At 40.4% G+C, this 13314-nt stretch overlaps 3 protein-coding genes across 5 annotated transcripts in view; all 3 read right to left on the bottom strand.

Moving 5' to 3' along the window:
* mybl2b (v-myb avian myeloblastosis viral oncogene homolog-like 2b) overlaps nucleotides 1-3153 on the bottom strand; it is a 7538-nt gene extending 4385 nt beyond the window's left edge. The window contains exons 1-8 of the mRNA XM_034868485.1: nucleotides 2861-3153; nucleotides 2325-2421; nucleotides 2133-2204; nucleotides 1901-1993; nucleotides 878-1098; nucleotides 650-782; nucleotides 506-565; nucleotides 137-349 (exon numbers count right to left, since the gene is read on the bottom strand). Of these exons, the coding sequence (XP_034724376.1) occupies nucleotides 137-349; nucleotides 506-565; nucleotides 650-782; nucleotides 878-1098; nucleotides 1901-1993; nucleotides 2133-2204; nucleotides 2325-2421; nucleotides 2861-2880 (909 nt within the window). The 5' untranslated portion in view covers nucleotides 2881-3153. The remainder of the gene's footprint in view (nucleotides 1-136; nucleotides 350-505; nucleotides 566-649; nucleotides 783-877; nucleotides 1099-1900; nucleotides 1994-2132; nucleotides 2205-2324; nucleotides 2422-2860) is intronic.
* A 1553-nt stretch (nucleotides 3154-4706) lies between these two features.
* Nucleotides 4707-8488, bottom strand: ift52 (intraflagellar transport 52 homolog (Chlamydomonas)). Of its 2 annotated transcripts, none has more exons than XM_034868517.1 (14): nucleotides 8273-8488; nucleotides 7786-7954; nucleotides 7560-7647; nucleotides 7241-7370; nucleotides 7044-7119; nucleotides 6815-6886; nucleotides 6595-6721; nucleotides 6410-6493; nucleotides 6214-6282; nucleotides 5972-6126; nucleotides 5791-5878; nucleotides 5453-5561; nucleotides 5221-5366; nucleotides 4707-5135 (listed from the first exon to the last, which is right to left on the bottom strand). In XM_034868517.1, the coding sequence occupies exons 2-14, from the start codon at nucleotides 7902-7904 to the stop codon at nucleotides 5097-5099; spliced, it is 1302 nt and encodes a 433-aa protein (XP_034724408.1). In that variant the 5' UTR covers nucleotides 7905-7954; nucleotides 8273-8488; the 3' UTR covers nucleotides 4707-5096. The 2 variants fall into 2 exon arrangements, with proteins under 2 accessions (XP_034724408.1, XP_034724409.1); XM_034868518.1 differs by having other exon boundaries at nucleotides 8360-8483.
* Nucleotides 8489-9027: 539 nt separating this feature from the next.
* On the bottom strand, nucleotides 9028-12643 carry acot8 (acyl-CoA thioesterase 8). 2 transcript variants are annotated; one of them, XR_004656223.1, is made up of 7 exons: nucleotides 12411-12643; nucleotides 11186-11322; nucleotides 10608-10833; nucleotides 10211-10368; nucleotides 9709-9900; nucleotides 9191-9458; nucleotides 9028-9110 (listed from the first exon to the last, which is right to left on the bottom strand). XR_004656223.1 is itself a non-coding variant. In XM_034868527.1 (6 exons), exons 1-6 carry the CDS (start codon nucleotides 12608-12610, stop codon nucleotides 9340-9342), a joined length of 1032 nt encoding a protein of 343 aa, XP_034724418.1. In that variant the 5' UTR covers nucleotides 12611-12643; the 3' UTR covers nucleotides 9032-9339. The 2 variants fall into 2 exon arrangements, 1 of the variants encoding a protein (XP_034724418.1); XM_034868527.1 differs by having other exon boundaries at nucleotides 9032-9458.
* Nucleotides 12644-13314: the final 671 nt, after the last annotated feature.

The raw sequence follows: 13314 nt of genomic DNA, 5'->3' as shown, positions 1-13314 counted from the left end.
ACACTTACAGTAAGTGTGACAAACATGCAAAGGAACAGGAAATGAGGAAGGGGGCAAACACTTTTTCACACCACTGTACATGTTTAAATCCTACCCTGTGCTGGGTGTCTATTTGTTGGTTATTGGGGATACTTACACCATCCACCATGTCCAGCACTTCCTTGAGTGCCGGGCCGGTAGGGGAGAGAAAGCCAGAGCTGTCCACCACCCAGCTGGTAACACTCATTTCTCCTGTGGTGTCTGCTTCGGTCTTGGGGCTTGAACTGTTCTCAGGAGAGGAAGCAGCCTTCGATGGCCCTGCTTCGCTGGGTTCGACTTTGATCGAGGCCGAGACAGGTGTTTCTTGCAACTGGTGGAAAATGTAGACATTTGTAATAATACTGACATTAAAAACGTGATCACTGTTGTGTAATACAGATATTCTTTACATCCACAGACAGAAAGTTAATAGCCGCCGTGCTTTTAAATTGTGAGATTTTTCAAATAGTTGTAATTGGTTGCTTACCGAAGGCAGCGTTTGCCGATCTGGATCCTTTTCTGCACCGTCTTGAGAGCAACTGGGAATCTGTGTAATTAAAAATGGAATCATTCCACACCGTTAACATTAAAAACTACACCCAGACGAGAACCTCATGAAAAGATAACCCACCTGCACATCTTTATTAACACGGGCCAACAGCTCTTCAAGTTCATTTGGCCTAAAGACCTCCCCAGCATAGAAGCCCATCTCTAATTTACGTTTGATGGTTGAGTTCCAGTGATTCTTCACTGCGTTATCCGTTCTGTGAACAAATAGCAGAACACAAGTCATTTGGAGAGGGTTTATTTTCACACACAAAACTCAGCCCCTGAGCTGACGTACATGGAGAGTATTTACCTTCCAGGGAGCAGCTTGGCGATCTCGGCCCAGCGGTTTCCGAGCAGGCAGTGAGCCTTGTAGATGATGAGGTCCTCCTCTGCTGTCCATGACGACTTCTTCACATTGGGATTGAGGTGGTTGTGCCAACGCTCTCTACACTGCTTCCCCAGTCTGCCCTTAAGATGCTTGGCTACCATTGCCCACTGTTTGTTGCCGTAGAGATTTACAAGCTCTATGACCTGAGAAATGCATGAATGAATGCATATCAATTACAACTTGACTATCAGAGTGGACATACCAGGGTCACATGCCGTAGTAGTAGTACTAGTTGTAGTCTTCTCCTGAACAGCTGAGGAAAGGCTATCGGCGTTGCTATTTCTACGGACTAGAGGAAGACGAAAAAGGTAAACAACGGAGGAATTGTTAGCAGCGTTGACATCAATGTCAACAGTGACAAAGATGATATTGGTGTCAATGGATGAGGAAGAACAGCTGCTTTTGAGCCTGCTTGCCAAGAAACTAAGAAAAAGAAGGTGGAGTGTTTGTCCTTTGAATAACGCCAGATATAAATGTGGAGAGCTCAATATCCTCGTGAAACAAATGAGAACGATAGACAAAGATAAGCACTTTGAATACTTCAGAATGTCTGAACGATTTGACGAGCCACTTCGTCAGATCAAACCTTTCATTCACCATAAAACAACTCATCTTAACACAGCTCTGGTCGCACACCACTTTAAATCCTGGTGCACCAGCGAGATCTACGTCATTTTTACGTCACGTTGTCGCGCATTGAGCGGCAACTTTAAAGAGGCCTTAAGGACTAAAAGCTAAATGTAGATTTGAAAATAGGACTATTTAAGTTTCCAACCACGCAGCCCACTGCAGTTGTAGTTTTACAAAATGTCAAAAAAATACATTTAAAACATAATTCCCAGTGGGTTAGGCCTGGTAGGAGAGGACACTTGACCACCAGGCTTGCAAAACCCTGCAAACCGTTGGTAGCAAGTCACATTTTACACCCCTGCACGAGTCACTTACCTTCTCATCCTCCTCTTTGGTCCAAGGGCCTTTAACCAATTCTGGATCCAAGACCTTAAACCAACGGTGCTGACACTGGTTTTCAGTATGAGTCTGAGCAAAACAAAACGTGGAGATAAAATGTGTAAGAAGCGTCGAAACTCTAAATGAGATTTCTGTCGACATAAAATAGCCAAAGAAGCCCTGAAGCTTAATATCACAACAACAGGGGAAAAAAGATAATCACACTTACTGGTATGTAGCTGGCAATGTATTTCCAATCATTTGATCCCAGTTTTTGAACCAGCACCTTGAGCTTGTCATCCTGTAAACATAAAAAAATTGGCACGTTTATGTTCCCTGTTCTACTACTGAGCCACTGCTTACTTTGACAGGGTCAACGAGACAACATGCAAACTACAGGGAAATGGGTCATGTTACTCACCTCCTCTTGTGTCCATTTCACCTTCACTTTCCCACCATCTCTCTGTTCTGCCACATCAGAATCTGTGTCCTGATGCAAAGCCTCCTCCCCATCCTCACTGAGAGAAAAAAGAGAACGGGATGTATAAAATGATAAAGTTTACAGTGAAAGCAAAAACTAGCCACTGACCCGCCCTTTTATGATGTGGCGAAAACGACTTGATTTTCGGTTTTATTTCTATGGTTAACGTTAACAGGGACTTGGCGACTACCTCATATTCATACACTACTGATGTAAAATACTGTCAATTTGAATTGCTGTCAGGCGTTAGCGTAAAATAAATGGAGAACTCTGTTTATCTTGATTCTACGCAAAAGGGCGGCACAGACGAGTCCGTCTGGGGAAAAGATTAGGTCAAAAATTTAAACTTTTACCTCAGCCAACTGAATTATTTTTTTATAGTGTAACATTAAACCCATACGTGATAAAAAAATAAAATGAGTAACGTTAATGCTAAAGCTACTGTTGTTTCGGAAAAACAAAGATCAACCTCTTACCCGCGCGGCCACCAAGACATTTCCCTCAGTTTTTGTTGTTTACGGCCAGACGGCGATTTGTCTTGCTATCGTTGCACGTCATGTGCATGAATATTTGGTAATAAAACGTTGTATTCCGCGTGTTTGTAGTTTTTATGAGCAGGCTAGTGGCTGTGATGGTAGGTCGGTGCTGTTGTTGGAGGGTAAGTTGCAGCTTGTAACCAGCTGGAGAGGAGCGCCCGGGTTGTCCGCGCTCCTGGATTTCTATCTCGCGCCTAGAAACTGAATGATGACGTAGATGTGCACAAGACATGCGCAAAGAGGCGAGAAGCCAAACAGGAAACTTCCAATGGGCGTTTCAAAATAAAATGTCCCAATCAATATGTACAGTCTGTGGTCCCTATCAAACAAAAATTTCAAATACCAAGAATATGCTAATCGGACGGTCATCAGATTACCGCCACATATAATTTTACAAAATAGTGATAAACTAAATCCTGTACATTGTCATGCAAAAAACATAAACCGCATTATATTTAAAGAAAGAAAGAAAGAAAAAAAAGCGACATACGAAAACAGGTCATTGCAATATTTATTACAATTATAAAAACAAATGGCAACATCCAACTTTTGAAATGTAAAAAAATGTCCTGCTTCTCTCTTTGTAGTTTTATATGTTTTGGACCACTCAAAATAAGCAATTTTAAAAGTATTGTCTTGAGCTCTGATGAATTGTGATGGGCCTTTTTGACATTTAGCATTTTATTAACCTATGGAAAAATTAAACAAATAATTAAAGAAAATAATCAATACATGTATCAATATTGTTAATTCTTTACTGGAGCCCTGTATTTGTCCACAACAAAGTACTCAGGAAATAGCTTATTTTTTCTTCTTCTTTTTCTTACTAAACAAATTCAGAAACAAATTAGAATAACACATATTTACATATTTAATTTTAAAAAAGTAAAAAGAAAATCACAACAAAAATGTCTCTGCAGCTCCACAAGGCTGTATGCCCCCCCTCCCCCCTCCAGTCTAATGACCTGCTGAGCCTGCAGCTGGGTCAATTACCAAGCAGCTTCAACATTTAAAACCCACCTGTTTTGGAGCTTACACTCAAAGGAAACAATGGAGAATGTCAGTAAAGGTAAGAAAACTGGTTTTATTCTTAAGACAGATATATGATTTATTTATTTATTCATTCATTCATTCATTCATTCATTCATTCATGTCTGATCAGATACAATTATTCTAATTGGGAGCTAACATTTTTCCTTCTAGATATGAAAAGCTTTGAGTGTTCGTCTCCATCTGAGCTAGACAGGACGTTTTGGGGGGAACAGAGTTGGCTGTCTGCTTTGTTGCTGCATCAACAGTCCACATCAAGAGTGTCAAATGATCCAATGACTGATAGATCTGACACCAGGCTGTCCATGGCTTCTCTCTGCTTGTCGTCGGAGCTCATTTCTCCCTCGGAGGCCTTTTCAATGAACAACTCAAACTCCCAAGAGACTGGCAACTGTCACCTGGCTGTGCCTTTACTGGGAAAGTCCTCTACTCCCCAGGTGCTCCTTCAAAAGCAAGGAAAGCCTGCTTGTTTTGACCATTTTCACAGTGACCTCACTGTCTCTCAAATGTCTTGGGATGTGTCTTTGATTAAGTCTGATAACAGCCCCAAACCCGGCATGGAGTCCAGTGCTCTGGAGGCGACTTGGAGTCCAAAACCCCAGTCTACGCAACATTCACTAGCTGAAGTTTCTCCTTGACATGGCTAAGAAGTCCCTCTAAACAACCCTAACATGGAGAAAATTCAGATATTTGGAAGGAATAAAGTGTCGCCTGTACATGAGTTGTTTTTTCCTTAAAACACTTAATGTTTGTCTGAAGGTTACATGCTTGCTCTAGCAAAATCTACAAATTCATGTTCTAGCTCTTTGTTTTAACTTTTTTTGTTTTACATGATCCATGGGTAGAGAACTATGTATGCCTTTTTTTTGTTTTTCTTAAAAGATTTGACTATTTAAATAAAAGTAAAAGCATTAATGACTTTTATTGAAGTGTATTGTATATTTCTTTTCCCCCAAACATGAAATACAATAGGCCGGTATTAAACACAACAGTACCCATGTTGATACTTCATAGTCCACAACTACAGTAATGGTCCCTTTACCAAAGACTTTACGCACACCTGCTTGGTCATGGTACAGTATGTTGAAAAGAAAGATACGAGTCTTCAACATTTTTTTGAATTTAATCACAATGTGAATGGTGGCTCTGTGTCAGTATCATGCTCCTGAAAAGGAAGGAATTTATCTTTAGACCAGGCCTTCAATGCATAATCGTGTGTATTTTCTTTTTTTTTTTTTTGAGGTTCTCACCTGATTGAGTTTCTTGAATTCTACAACCTGGAAGAAAATGTGTTCTAAGATGTGCTTGGCATCCCTCTGATCTTTATGCAACTTTGGAGTCACCCCGAGAATTTCTCCACATTTCCGCACGTAGAATTCAAGATCGTCGTCAGTGCCTGTAAACAGAACCGGTCAAAGTGAAATGAATAAATTGACAACAGAAATAGAAACCAAACCAGTTTAGTAAAAATACTGAACTTACATTTATTGGTGAGCTGTGCTAGGCGCACTTTCTCTGATGAGAATGTTTCATCTAGATCAAACAGGTCCAGCATGGGAGGAGGCAAATCACTTAAGGCAGGTGGAAAGACCTGAACAAGACAACACCCATGTCTGGGTTAAAACTTCTGATCCCTCAACATGTCAGTTATATATGAATCTAGACATGAAATGCATGAATATGTTGTCTTTTTGCTTATTTGTACTTGTTAGTATTTTTTTTGTTTTTATCTTGCAATCCTGACTGCAGATCAAGTTTCCCATCTGGGATAATAAAGTGACTGAACTGGTTGGGACAGGAATGCAGGAATTGAAACTTACAGCAGGTTGGAGCTGAGGCAGAGGCGTCTCAAACTGTGGTGTGATCAGCTGTAGTGGCTCGATTTTAACCTTAAGCTGCATGTAAGCACTGCAGAGAGCATAACATTCTATAAAATGTTCATGAAGAAAAACAGAGCAGTGATGCGAGGATACCCTTCTCACATGTATTTTGCATTCTCACCTAATGACTTGAGGTAAAGTGTCGGTTGACAAATTGAACAAAGACATATCAAAGAGTGAGGTGAAGTCCCTGGGGTTTTCATCACCCTCTTGTAAGCACACTCGGAGTTGTTCTGACAAGCCCCCTGTGTCTGGCAGCATGTTGTAATCTGTGATCTGGGGGGGGGACAAGACAGATGACAGATGTTAGCTAATTTCAGAGACAATATTAGCAGTGCTCTTCTGTCAAGTATACCTCCTCACCTCTGGGTCTTCCGCGTCAATTTGATTCAGCTGAATATTATCAGCCATGAGCCACTGGAGCACAACGTCCTGGAATGACAGGAGGTATGACAGGCTGTTGTGCAGAAACACTGACGCTTCACAAATTCCACAGTCAAAAAGAATACTCTTCTACCCTATTGATGTGTTAGTTGACAAAAATGGCAACTAGACTCACCATGATTTTACTGTTCTCCTCTTTGTCTACGTATTGGTCACTGAACATGTGGCAGGAACCCAACACTGCCAGTTTGCCAGCCTCCTTCATAAGATATAAGACATCTTTCAATATCATCTCACAAGTATACATACGTTTGATATGGTCTGGGAATGAGTATTAAAAAGCTACATTGTGCCTCTGACCTTTCCTCGATGGAAGGCCAGGACAGGCCTGTTGAGGGGGAAGCAGACAGAGCCAGTTGAAAGAACAGCCACAGCAGGCTTCATCACACTCAGTGTGGCACCATATGGGTACACAAATGTGAGAGCTCTACAAAAAAAAAAAAGACAGAAAAGCATGTGTTCAAAACATAAAATGTGGTCCTTAATGTAGTAGATCAGAACTATAAATTAAACCATTTACTGTGCATTGTTTCCAACATTTTCATCTTCAATGTTGCCTGTGACAACTTTGCCAGCAGCCCGACTTATTTCTCTAAACAAGAAGAAGACAGAAAATTGTGACTCTGTGTATCAGCTTAAACACTTTTCTAACTTAACTGTTTGGATGAATACATACAGGCAGCCAGGGAGTTATTGGAATATTCAGTATAAAGGTGTGTTTGTATAAGACACATGCTGTAATGACAAACCTGTTCAATACACCATTGGACACAAGTGCCTCCTTAGGATGAAAGTATTTGTAATACACATTCCTCACAACAGCATCTGCAGCAGTGATGGAGCAAAAGAAAACAGACACTGAATTATTCAATACAATTGTAACCAAAAAAACGATCTTTTAGCATACAGCATATGATTTCAACTGTTTCCAGATTTAAATACGCACCATTGTTGACCATTATTCCAAACTCCTCCAGGAGAAAGTTGATATTGGTGTCATATTTCATTTCTCCTCCTTCACCAAGCATGACCAGGACATTTCCTCCTCCGTCCAGGTAGTGCTTCAGTACCTCCAGCTGATATATTTATATATAAAAATAATGGGATAACACTGTTAAAACATGCTTGTGTTTGCAGAATTTAGTGGCAAAGTAACTGTTAATTTCAATGTGGCTGTTAAACTGCCTATTTATACTATCTCGCATGCCAAGAGCTGCTATGTTGAAATTAACAAAACATCGTTTTTTTTCCTCTTGATACATCACCTCTGATGCTGTGAACTTCTCCCTAGGGCCTGCTGTTATCCAGAGCTTGGCACCCTTCAGCTTCTCCAAAGACAGCTCTTCCTTCATACTAGGGGACACAGTATTTCATTTGGAACTGTGGGTTTTCTCACTGCGATACTATGGAGCATGTTGTAGTTTGAAGCCAAAGTAACGTTAGCCCTAGACAGCAGAGATGGTAGCTATGTTAACAGTACTAACACCTTACCTTTGGATTTTCCATTGCGCTCTTAGTTTTTTCTGCATGGATTTGTATCCATTATTCGTAGTGAACAGTTCTCTTTTCGAAACATTGAAGACGACAATGTTGTGCTGTTCCTTCTCCATTCTTTATTTGATTCAATAACCAAAGTTGGGTTTTATTTGCATCCACACACCTAGAAACAGGTTGTAACTGCAAGTTAGATATCCTCTGATTAACTACGAACTGACCATAACAGTTAATATTTGAGCGATACTATCTTAGGTAACTATGGCTTTAGTTAGCACGATTATTCAGCGGCTATACGTGACATTTACATGAATACTTTGCTAACTTGCAAAGTATGTAGCAAAGGTTGTATATTGGTCACTGAAGCAACGTTAATAGGTCCATAGTTAGGCGCTAGCATACTGTTAGCAAACATAGCTAGCTAGCTAGCTACAGTTTTGTTACGTAACATTAGCCGAGTAGCTGACAGCTTAGACGTCGTCACCTTCTGTTAGCGTTCGAAGTTTGCTATTAATGTTTCATTTCTATCCTTTTATCTAAAGAGAGATCATAACATTAATGCCCAAATTACCTCAAAAGCTCTCCTAGTAGTGATGCATGATGGGTAAAAATGTGGTAACCAAGGGCGCTAACCACATAACAACCAAGTGGTAATGCAGGGGATGGCTGGGGAAAAAAGTACCCATAGGAATAAGGCTGTAGCCTACCAAAGTTTATATTTATTTAACAATTTCTCACTATTTCTATGGTATAACGTTGGGACATCAGTCTGACGTGAACGTTTCATGGCAGCGTCAGCAAAGTAAGGAAATTATGTTAATCCATGATTGTATTCAATTTAAATAGGTAGATAACTATTTCTATGAAATGCTGTAGCCTACATCCTGAACCGAATCAATTAAGCAATACATGTATGAATAAATAGTTGTGTATTTAAAAAAAAAGGGACAGCTGCTGGTAATTACGTGTGCTAGGCAGACATACATGGTGGCTAAGTTTCTACTTTCAGACATTTACAATTTTTCGTAACCTCTTTTCACAACTAATCAAAGCCAGTTTTTCCATTATTTTCTGCTGTTGTTAACCATGTATTTGTCTGATGCTTTTGCAAAAGTGTGATCATGCAAATGGCCATGCTTTGTATTTTTCCCTCATGGTAGGTCAGACCTGGTAGAGCTGTAGCGCCTCAATAATTACATCAAAGTCCTAGCCGTAGGATTTGCTCATGACATTGTTCAATTTCACATCAACCAATCTTTTATTAGTTACATGAAATCATATAAGGTACAAACCTAGTGAAATGACATGAGCATGAATAAATATGCAAAGTGTTGGAATAAATTGTCTGTAACCTTTGGCTGTGATTAACTTGTAAACGCATCTCATCTAACTAAATGGGAGGCATTCATTTATTAGAACCTTTTCATTTTTTGACTGGAAATACATCATGTTTTTCTTTTTTTTAATAAAACAATCATTAATTAATTATATATTAAAATCTGCAATTATAAATATCAAAACAAAAACAGTTAAAAGAAATCTTGAATGTGCTTATAGTTTGCTGGGCTCTGTGAATGGTTTCACTCTCAGGACACCCTCCTGGGAACAGGAGGCAGCCAGCACCCCGTCTCCTCTCCACAGTCGGCCTTGAACCAATCCCCTGCTGCCCCCTGTAGGACACAACACAATCCGCATGTTAGTCACGTCCATGTCCAAGCTTTTGACAAGGACAAGTTTGTTGTCCCGCATGTTGTTCTAGTGCCGCCTTTATAAAGACATATCTAATGTTCATTTGTGTAACACACTGAAAAGGTTATGGGTCTTGAAGTTCCTGTAGTGAAAAAAAAGCCTATTTGTGGAGCTGCTGTGACAGACAGATTCAATAAAGTGCAGCAAATAGGAAGTGAACCACATACTGACCTGCCCACGGACTTTCACACTCATACAACATCCACTCATCACTGCGGAAAGTGCTGTGGAACCACATGGCGTGGTCCAGGGAGGCTGCGAACTGGGCCCTGTAGTCGGGGTAAGGCAGCAGCGCTGTCCCCAGGAATGCAAAGTCTGATACATAAGCAGCAACGCAGCAATGCAGCTTCATGTTGCCTTCACCTACATAATTACACAAATAAAATGCATTAAAAAAAAACTGATATAATACTTATATTTACATTTTAGGTTATTTTTTATTGCCTTCATTTTTGATTATTTAATTTTCTGCCTGCCTTTGAAATGACATGCGACCAAATGTTAAAACCTCACAATTTTGTCTATTTCTGTATTCTGAGCATATGTCATTGTGTTTTATGTCTCCTATTTTGGCTGCTACAGTAATTCAATATCTCCAATGACTCTCAGTTTACTGTTAGGTACTCAATATTTGTAATATATGCAATGAAATGTGCATTTATTGCATTTTCACCAATATATCCTCGTGCTCGCACCCAGAACAGCATCTTCGGCTCTCTTGCAGCCAGTCTGTAAAAGTGTGGTGGGTTGATTGGCTTTATCTCAATGGGGACCTCATTAGCCAGGAGTTTGTTAAGGCCTTGTTTTGATTTCTCTCCTATGTCTGGTTTACTGGGAAACAACAGAAAGAAATACAGTTCACGATTAGAGACCCCAAAGTACTTAATGGAATTGAAATGGCTTGTTTCATTGGAATATCACGCCAAAACCCCGAACTATGGTTTACAATCAGATATCATATATGAAGGAATTCAGAAAATCCTCACATTTGAGAAGCTACAATCAGCAAATGTTTAGATACAGTTCCTCGACTGAATGATCTCCTAATTGACTTATCTAAGCAGCTTTACCTGAGATAAAGATGAATGAGTTCTTCTACAGTGAGGAGGTCTTCAGGCTTAGGGACCACTGGCATGGTGAACTGGTGCTGCAGGGGACTCGGCTGCAGCATGTGGAAGGACGCTTGACAGATGAGTATAGGCTGTCCATGCTGGATGGCCTTCACAGAGCGTACTGTGAAACTGCGACCATCTCTTGTGCGCTCCACTTGGTACAGCACCGGAACCTTAGGATCTCCTGAAAAACAGCCCAAAAACTGGGATCGACTGTGGCCAACTTACTAGATCATTCCATTGATCATGATAGGATTCTAGTTAGAAGATGAGGTTTTACTGCTTATATTTCTGATGCAGGCCTTTGTGTTTACAAAAGCTAAGGTAAAGCATATTGGTCATTGTAACTATTGTTCTCGTCTTCTGTAGTTGTATTCACTCTATTAAAAGACAATTTGCATTACCTATTGGGCGTGCAAAGCCGAGCCGAGCCGAGTCGAGCCAGCATGTGTATGGAAACGCTCTAAGAGCCCCCTTTTTACTAAATGGGTTCAAATATTGCTGGCCAGCACCTTTGAAATTATGCTACATCTTACCTGCTCGTACAAAGTAGCAGTGGAGGGAATGGGCATAGAGATTATCGTTGACAGATTTGGCAGCAGCAACAAGGGCCTGTCCGATTATTTGACCACCAAACAAACGCTGACTGCGGGGCACCCAGTGGTGCCTTCCTCTAGGGGAAAATAGAGAAGTAATTGGAATATACAGTACATAATGTCTCACTTTATGATGCTTGCGTAACTTTACCATTCAGGTATTACAAAAAGTCAGGGTAATAAATGTATTTGAGTGTTATGAGTTTATTGGGAACCCATATACGCAAATGTATTGCGATCAAATACAGTATAGCAGCCATACAGTAGATCCCAACTTTGTGGAGTTAATAAAAAAAATCTTGACGTTTTACCAGAGGCTTTGTTTTTTCAAAAATTTAACATTTGAACCTTAAATGGATTTAACTAGACTGCATAGCCTTTTCTCACGGCTGACATTTTGACTTGTCAAAGTAGAAAAAGCACAGCTGAAATTGATAACCTTAACAATGGCTCAGTTCCATCAAGTGTCCCAGTGAGATATTTCAGTGAGACAGCATGCACGACACCAGGGCCTCTCCTAAGTGGAATGCAGCCATCTTTATTGGTTTGGAATACACCTGTGCTTTTCCTAATGTGACATGTCAGCATGTCTGCCGTAAGACAATATTAGAAATTTCTTCCCTCATACGAGTAAATAGGAGTGTACGAAGATTCATTGTAGCGCCTGGACTAGTGACCCTATACGAACCTTTCCTTACCAAGTTCGCTGACAGTTTAAATGTAGGCCGTTCTGTTCAGTATCACTGACGATGGCCATAAAAAAAAAAAAAAAAAAAAAAAAAAAATTCACCCTAGGCCTACTGTAGGCTACAGTTTGAGAAACTAAAAAGGGAAAGTGTAATCTTCAATCATCAGCATACCGAAAACATTTCTAAACATTAGGACATTTCTGGTGACATGAGCTACCTTATCAACAAGTCATGTTTCATTCTATTGTAACGTTACAAAGTGTATGGTTTCGTCAAAAGATGTGTAGTAGGGTTACGATATCATTGCAATGACGTTCATTTATTTCAATGAGCCCTTCAATTCGGCCACGCGGTAAATGAACCAAACCTAAATAGTTGCACTTAACCTTCTGTTTAAAAAAAAAAAAAGGACGACGCCATATCCCAAGTTGACATGACACTGACAAACTTCAGCCGGCCGGCTAACTTTAGCCTACCTGTACAGGTCTACGTCGAGCTTTTCTAGGTTTAAAACGCTCGTGACCAGGACGCTTTTGAGGTCCTGGGCATGCTGATGTGCAGGACTTTCCGAGCTCTCATCTTCAGGTGATTTCAGGGGCACAGCATCACTTGGACAATCACTATTATACGATGAGTCGGAAGCGGTACGGGTGTCACCCACTTCTCTTTCCGCCATGTTTTCCCCCTTTCTTATTCTTTGTAATTTTACGACAGCGAGCACATGCGACGTTGCAGCGTATTGCTGCCACCTTCTGGGATTATTCCACTGTTTTGCACCTTCTCTTCAAGGAGGGATGATTTTCTTCTTGTTTGTGGCTTTGACAGCAGTTTACACCACTGGTGTTGCATTACTGCCATCTTCTGGGTAGCTAACTCTTGTGTCAGGTTTTCCTCATTAGTCCTGCTCTAAACTGGCTCAACATCTTCCGCCTTGTCCACTTCCACCACACTCCTATTAACAGTTAAAATCATGTCCTTTCTCTCTGCTAAATGGATTTCACACAGCCAGAGACTTTCACTGATACACACACACACACACACAAACAGACATGTTTACATTGACTCATTTCCATCAAGCATCAAAAGAAAAGTGGCATCTTGTCTAATTTTGTATTAACTTCATTTTTCTGTTTATTTATCCAGTTAAGTGTTTACCAAATTGTTTACAGTCCCGTACTCCTTCAGACATTCCAACCTCTGGCTATCATATTTAATAATATTCACTATTCAATCCCCATTCCAGTGTTTGTGTCCCCTATGTTCATTCTGCAGAGGGAGCCTATAGACTGCAGCTGTGAGTCCAACAGGCTTGTGTGTGGTTAGTTTACATGTGTGTAATAACAGCAGGACAGTCGAGTTTCTGTTATGTGAACTGCTAAA

This window comes from Etheostoma cragini, chromosome 4 (assembly GCF_013103735.1).
Source record: "Etheostoma cragini isolate CJK2018 chromosome 4, CSU_Ecrag_1.0, whole genome shotgun sequence".
In the NCBI taxonomy this organism is placed as follows: Eukaryota; Metazoa; Chordata; class Actinopteri; order Perciformes; family Percidae; genus Etheostoma; species Etheostoma cragini.
The sequence above is the reverse complement of the archived record's forward strand: the minus strand, read 5'-3'. Positions and strand labels throughout refer to the sequence as shown.

Excerpts from the sequence above, each read along its gene's own strand:
- ift52 (XM_034868517.1), bottom strand. The coding sequence starts at position 7,904 with ATGGAGAAGGAACAGCACAACATTGTCGTCTTCAATGTTTCGAAAAGA. Across the intron at positions 6,283-6,409 it reads AGGAGAACAGTAAAATCATG|GACGTTGTGCTCCAGTGGCT; the intron begins GTGAGTCTAGTT and ends CTGTCATTCCAG. Across the intron at positions 6,127-6,213 it reads TTGACGCGGAAGACCCAGAG|ATCACAGATTACAACATGCT; the intron begins GTGAGGAGGTAT and ends TCCCCCCCCCAG.
- acot8 (XM_034868527.1), bottom strand. The coding sequence starts at position 12,610 with ATGGCGGAAAGAGAAGTGGGTGACACCCGTACCGCTTCCGACTCATCG. Across the intron at positions 11,323-12,410 it reads CTCGACGTAGACCTGTACAG|AGGAAGGCACCACTGGGTGC; the intron begins GTAGGCTAAAGT and ends ATTTTCCCCTAG. Across the intron at positions 10,834-11,185 it reads CTGCTACTTTGTACGAGCAG|GAGATCCTAAGGTTCCGGTG; the intron begins GTAAGATGTAGC and ends GCTGTTTTTCAG.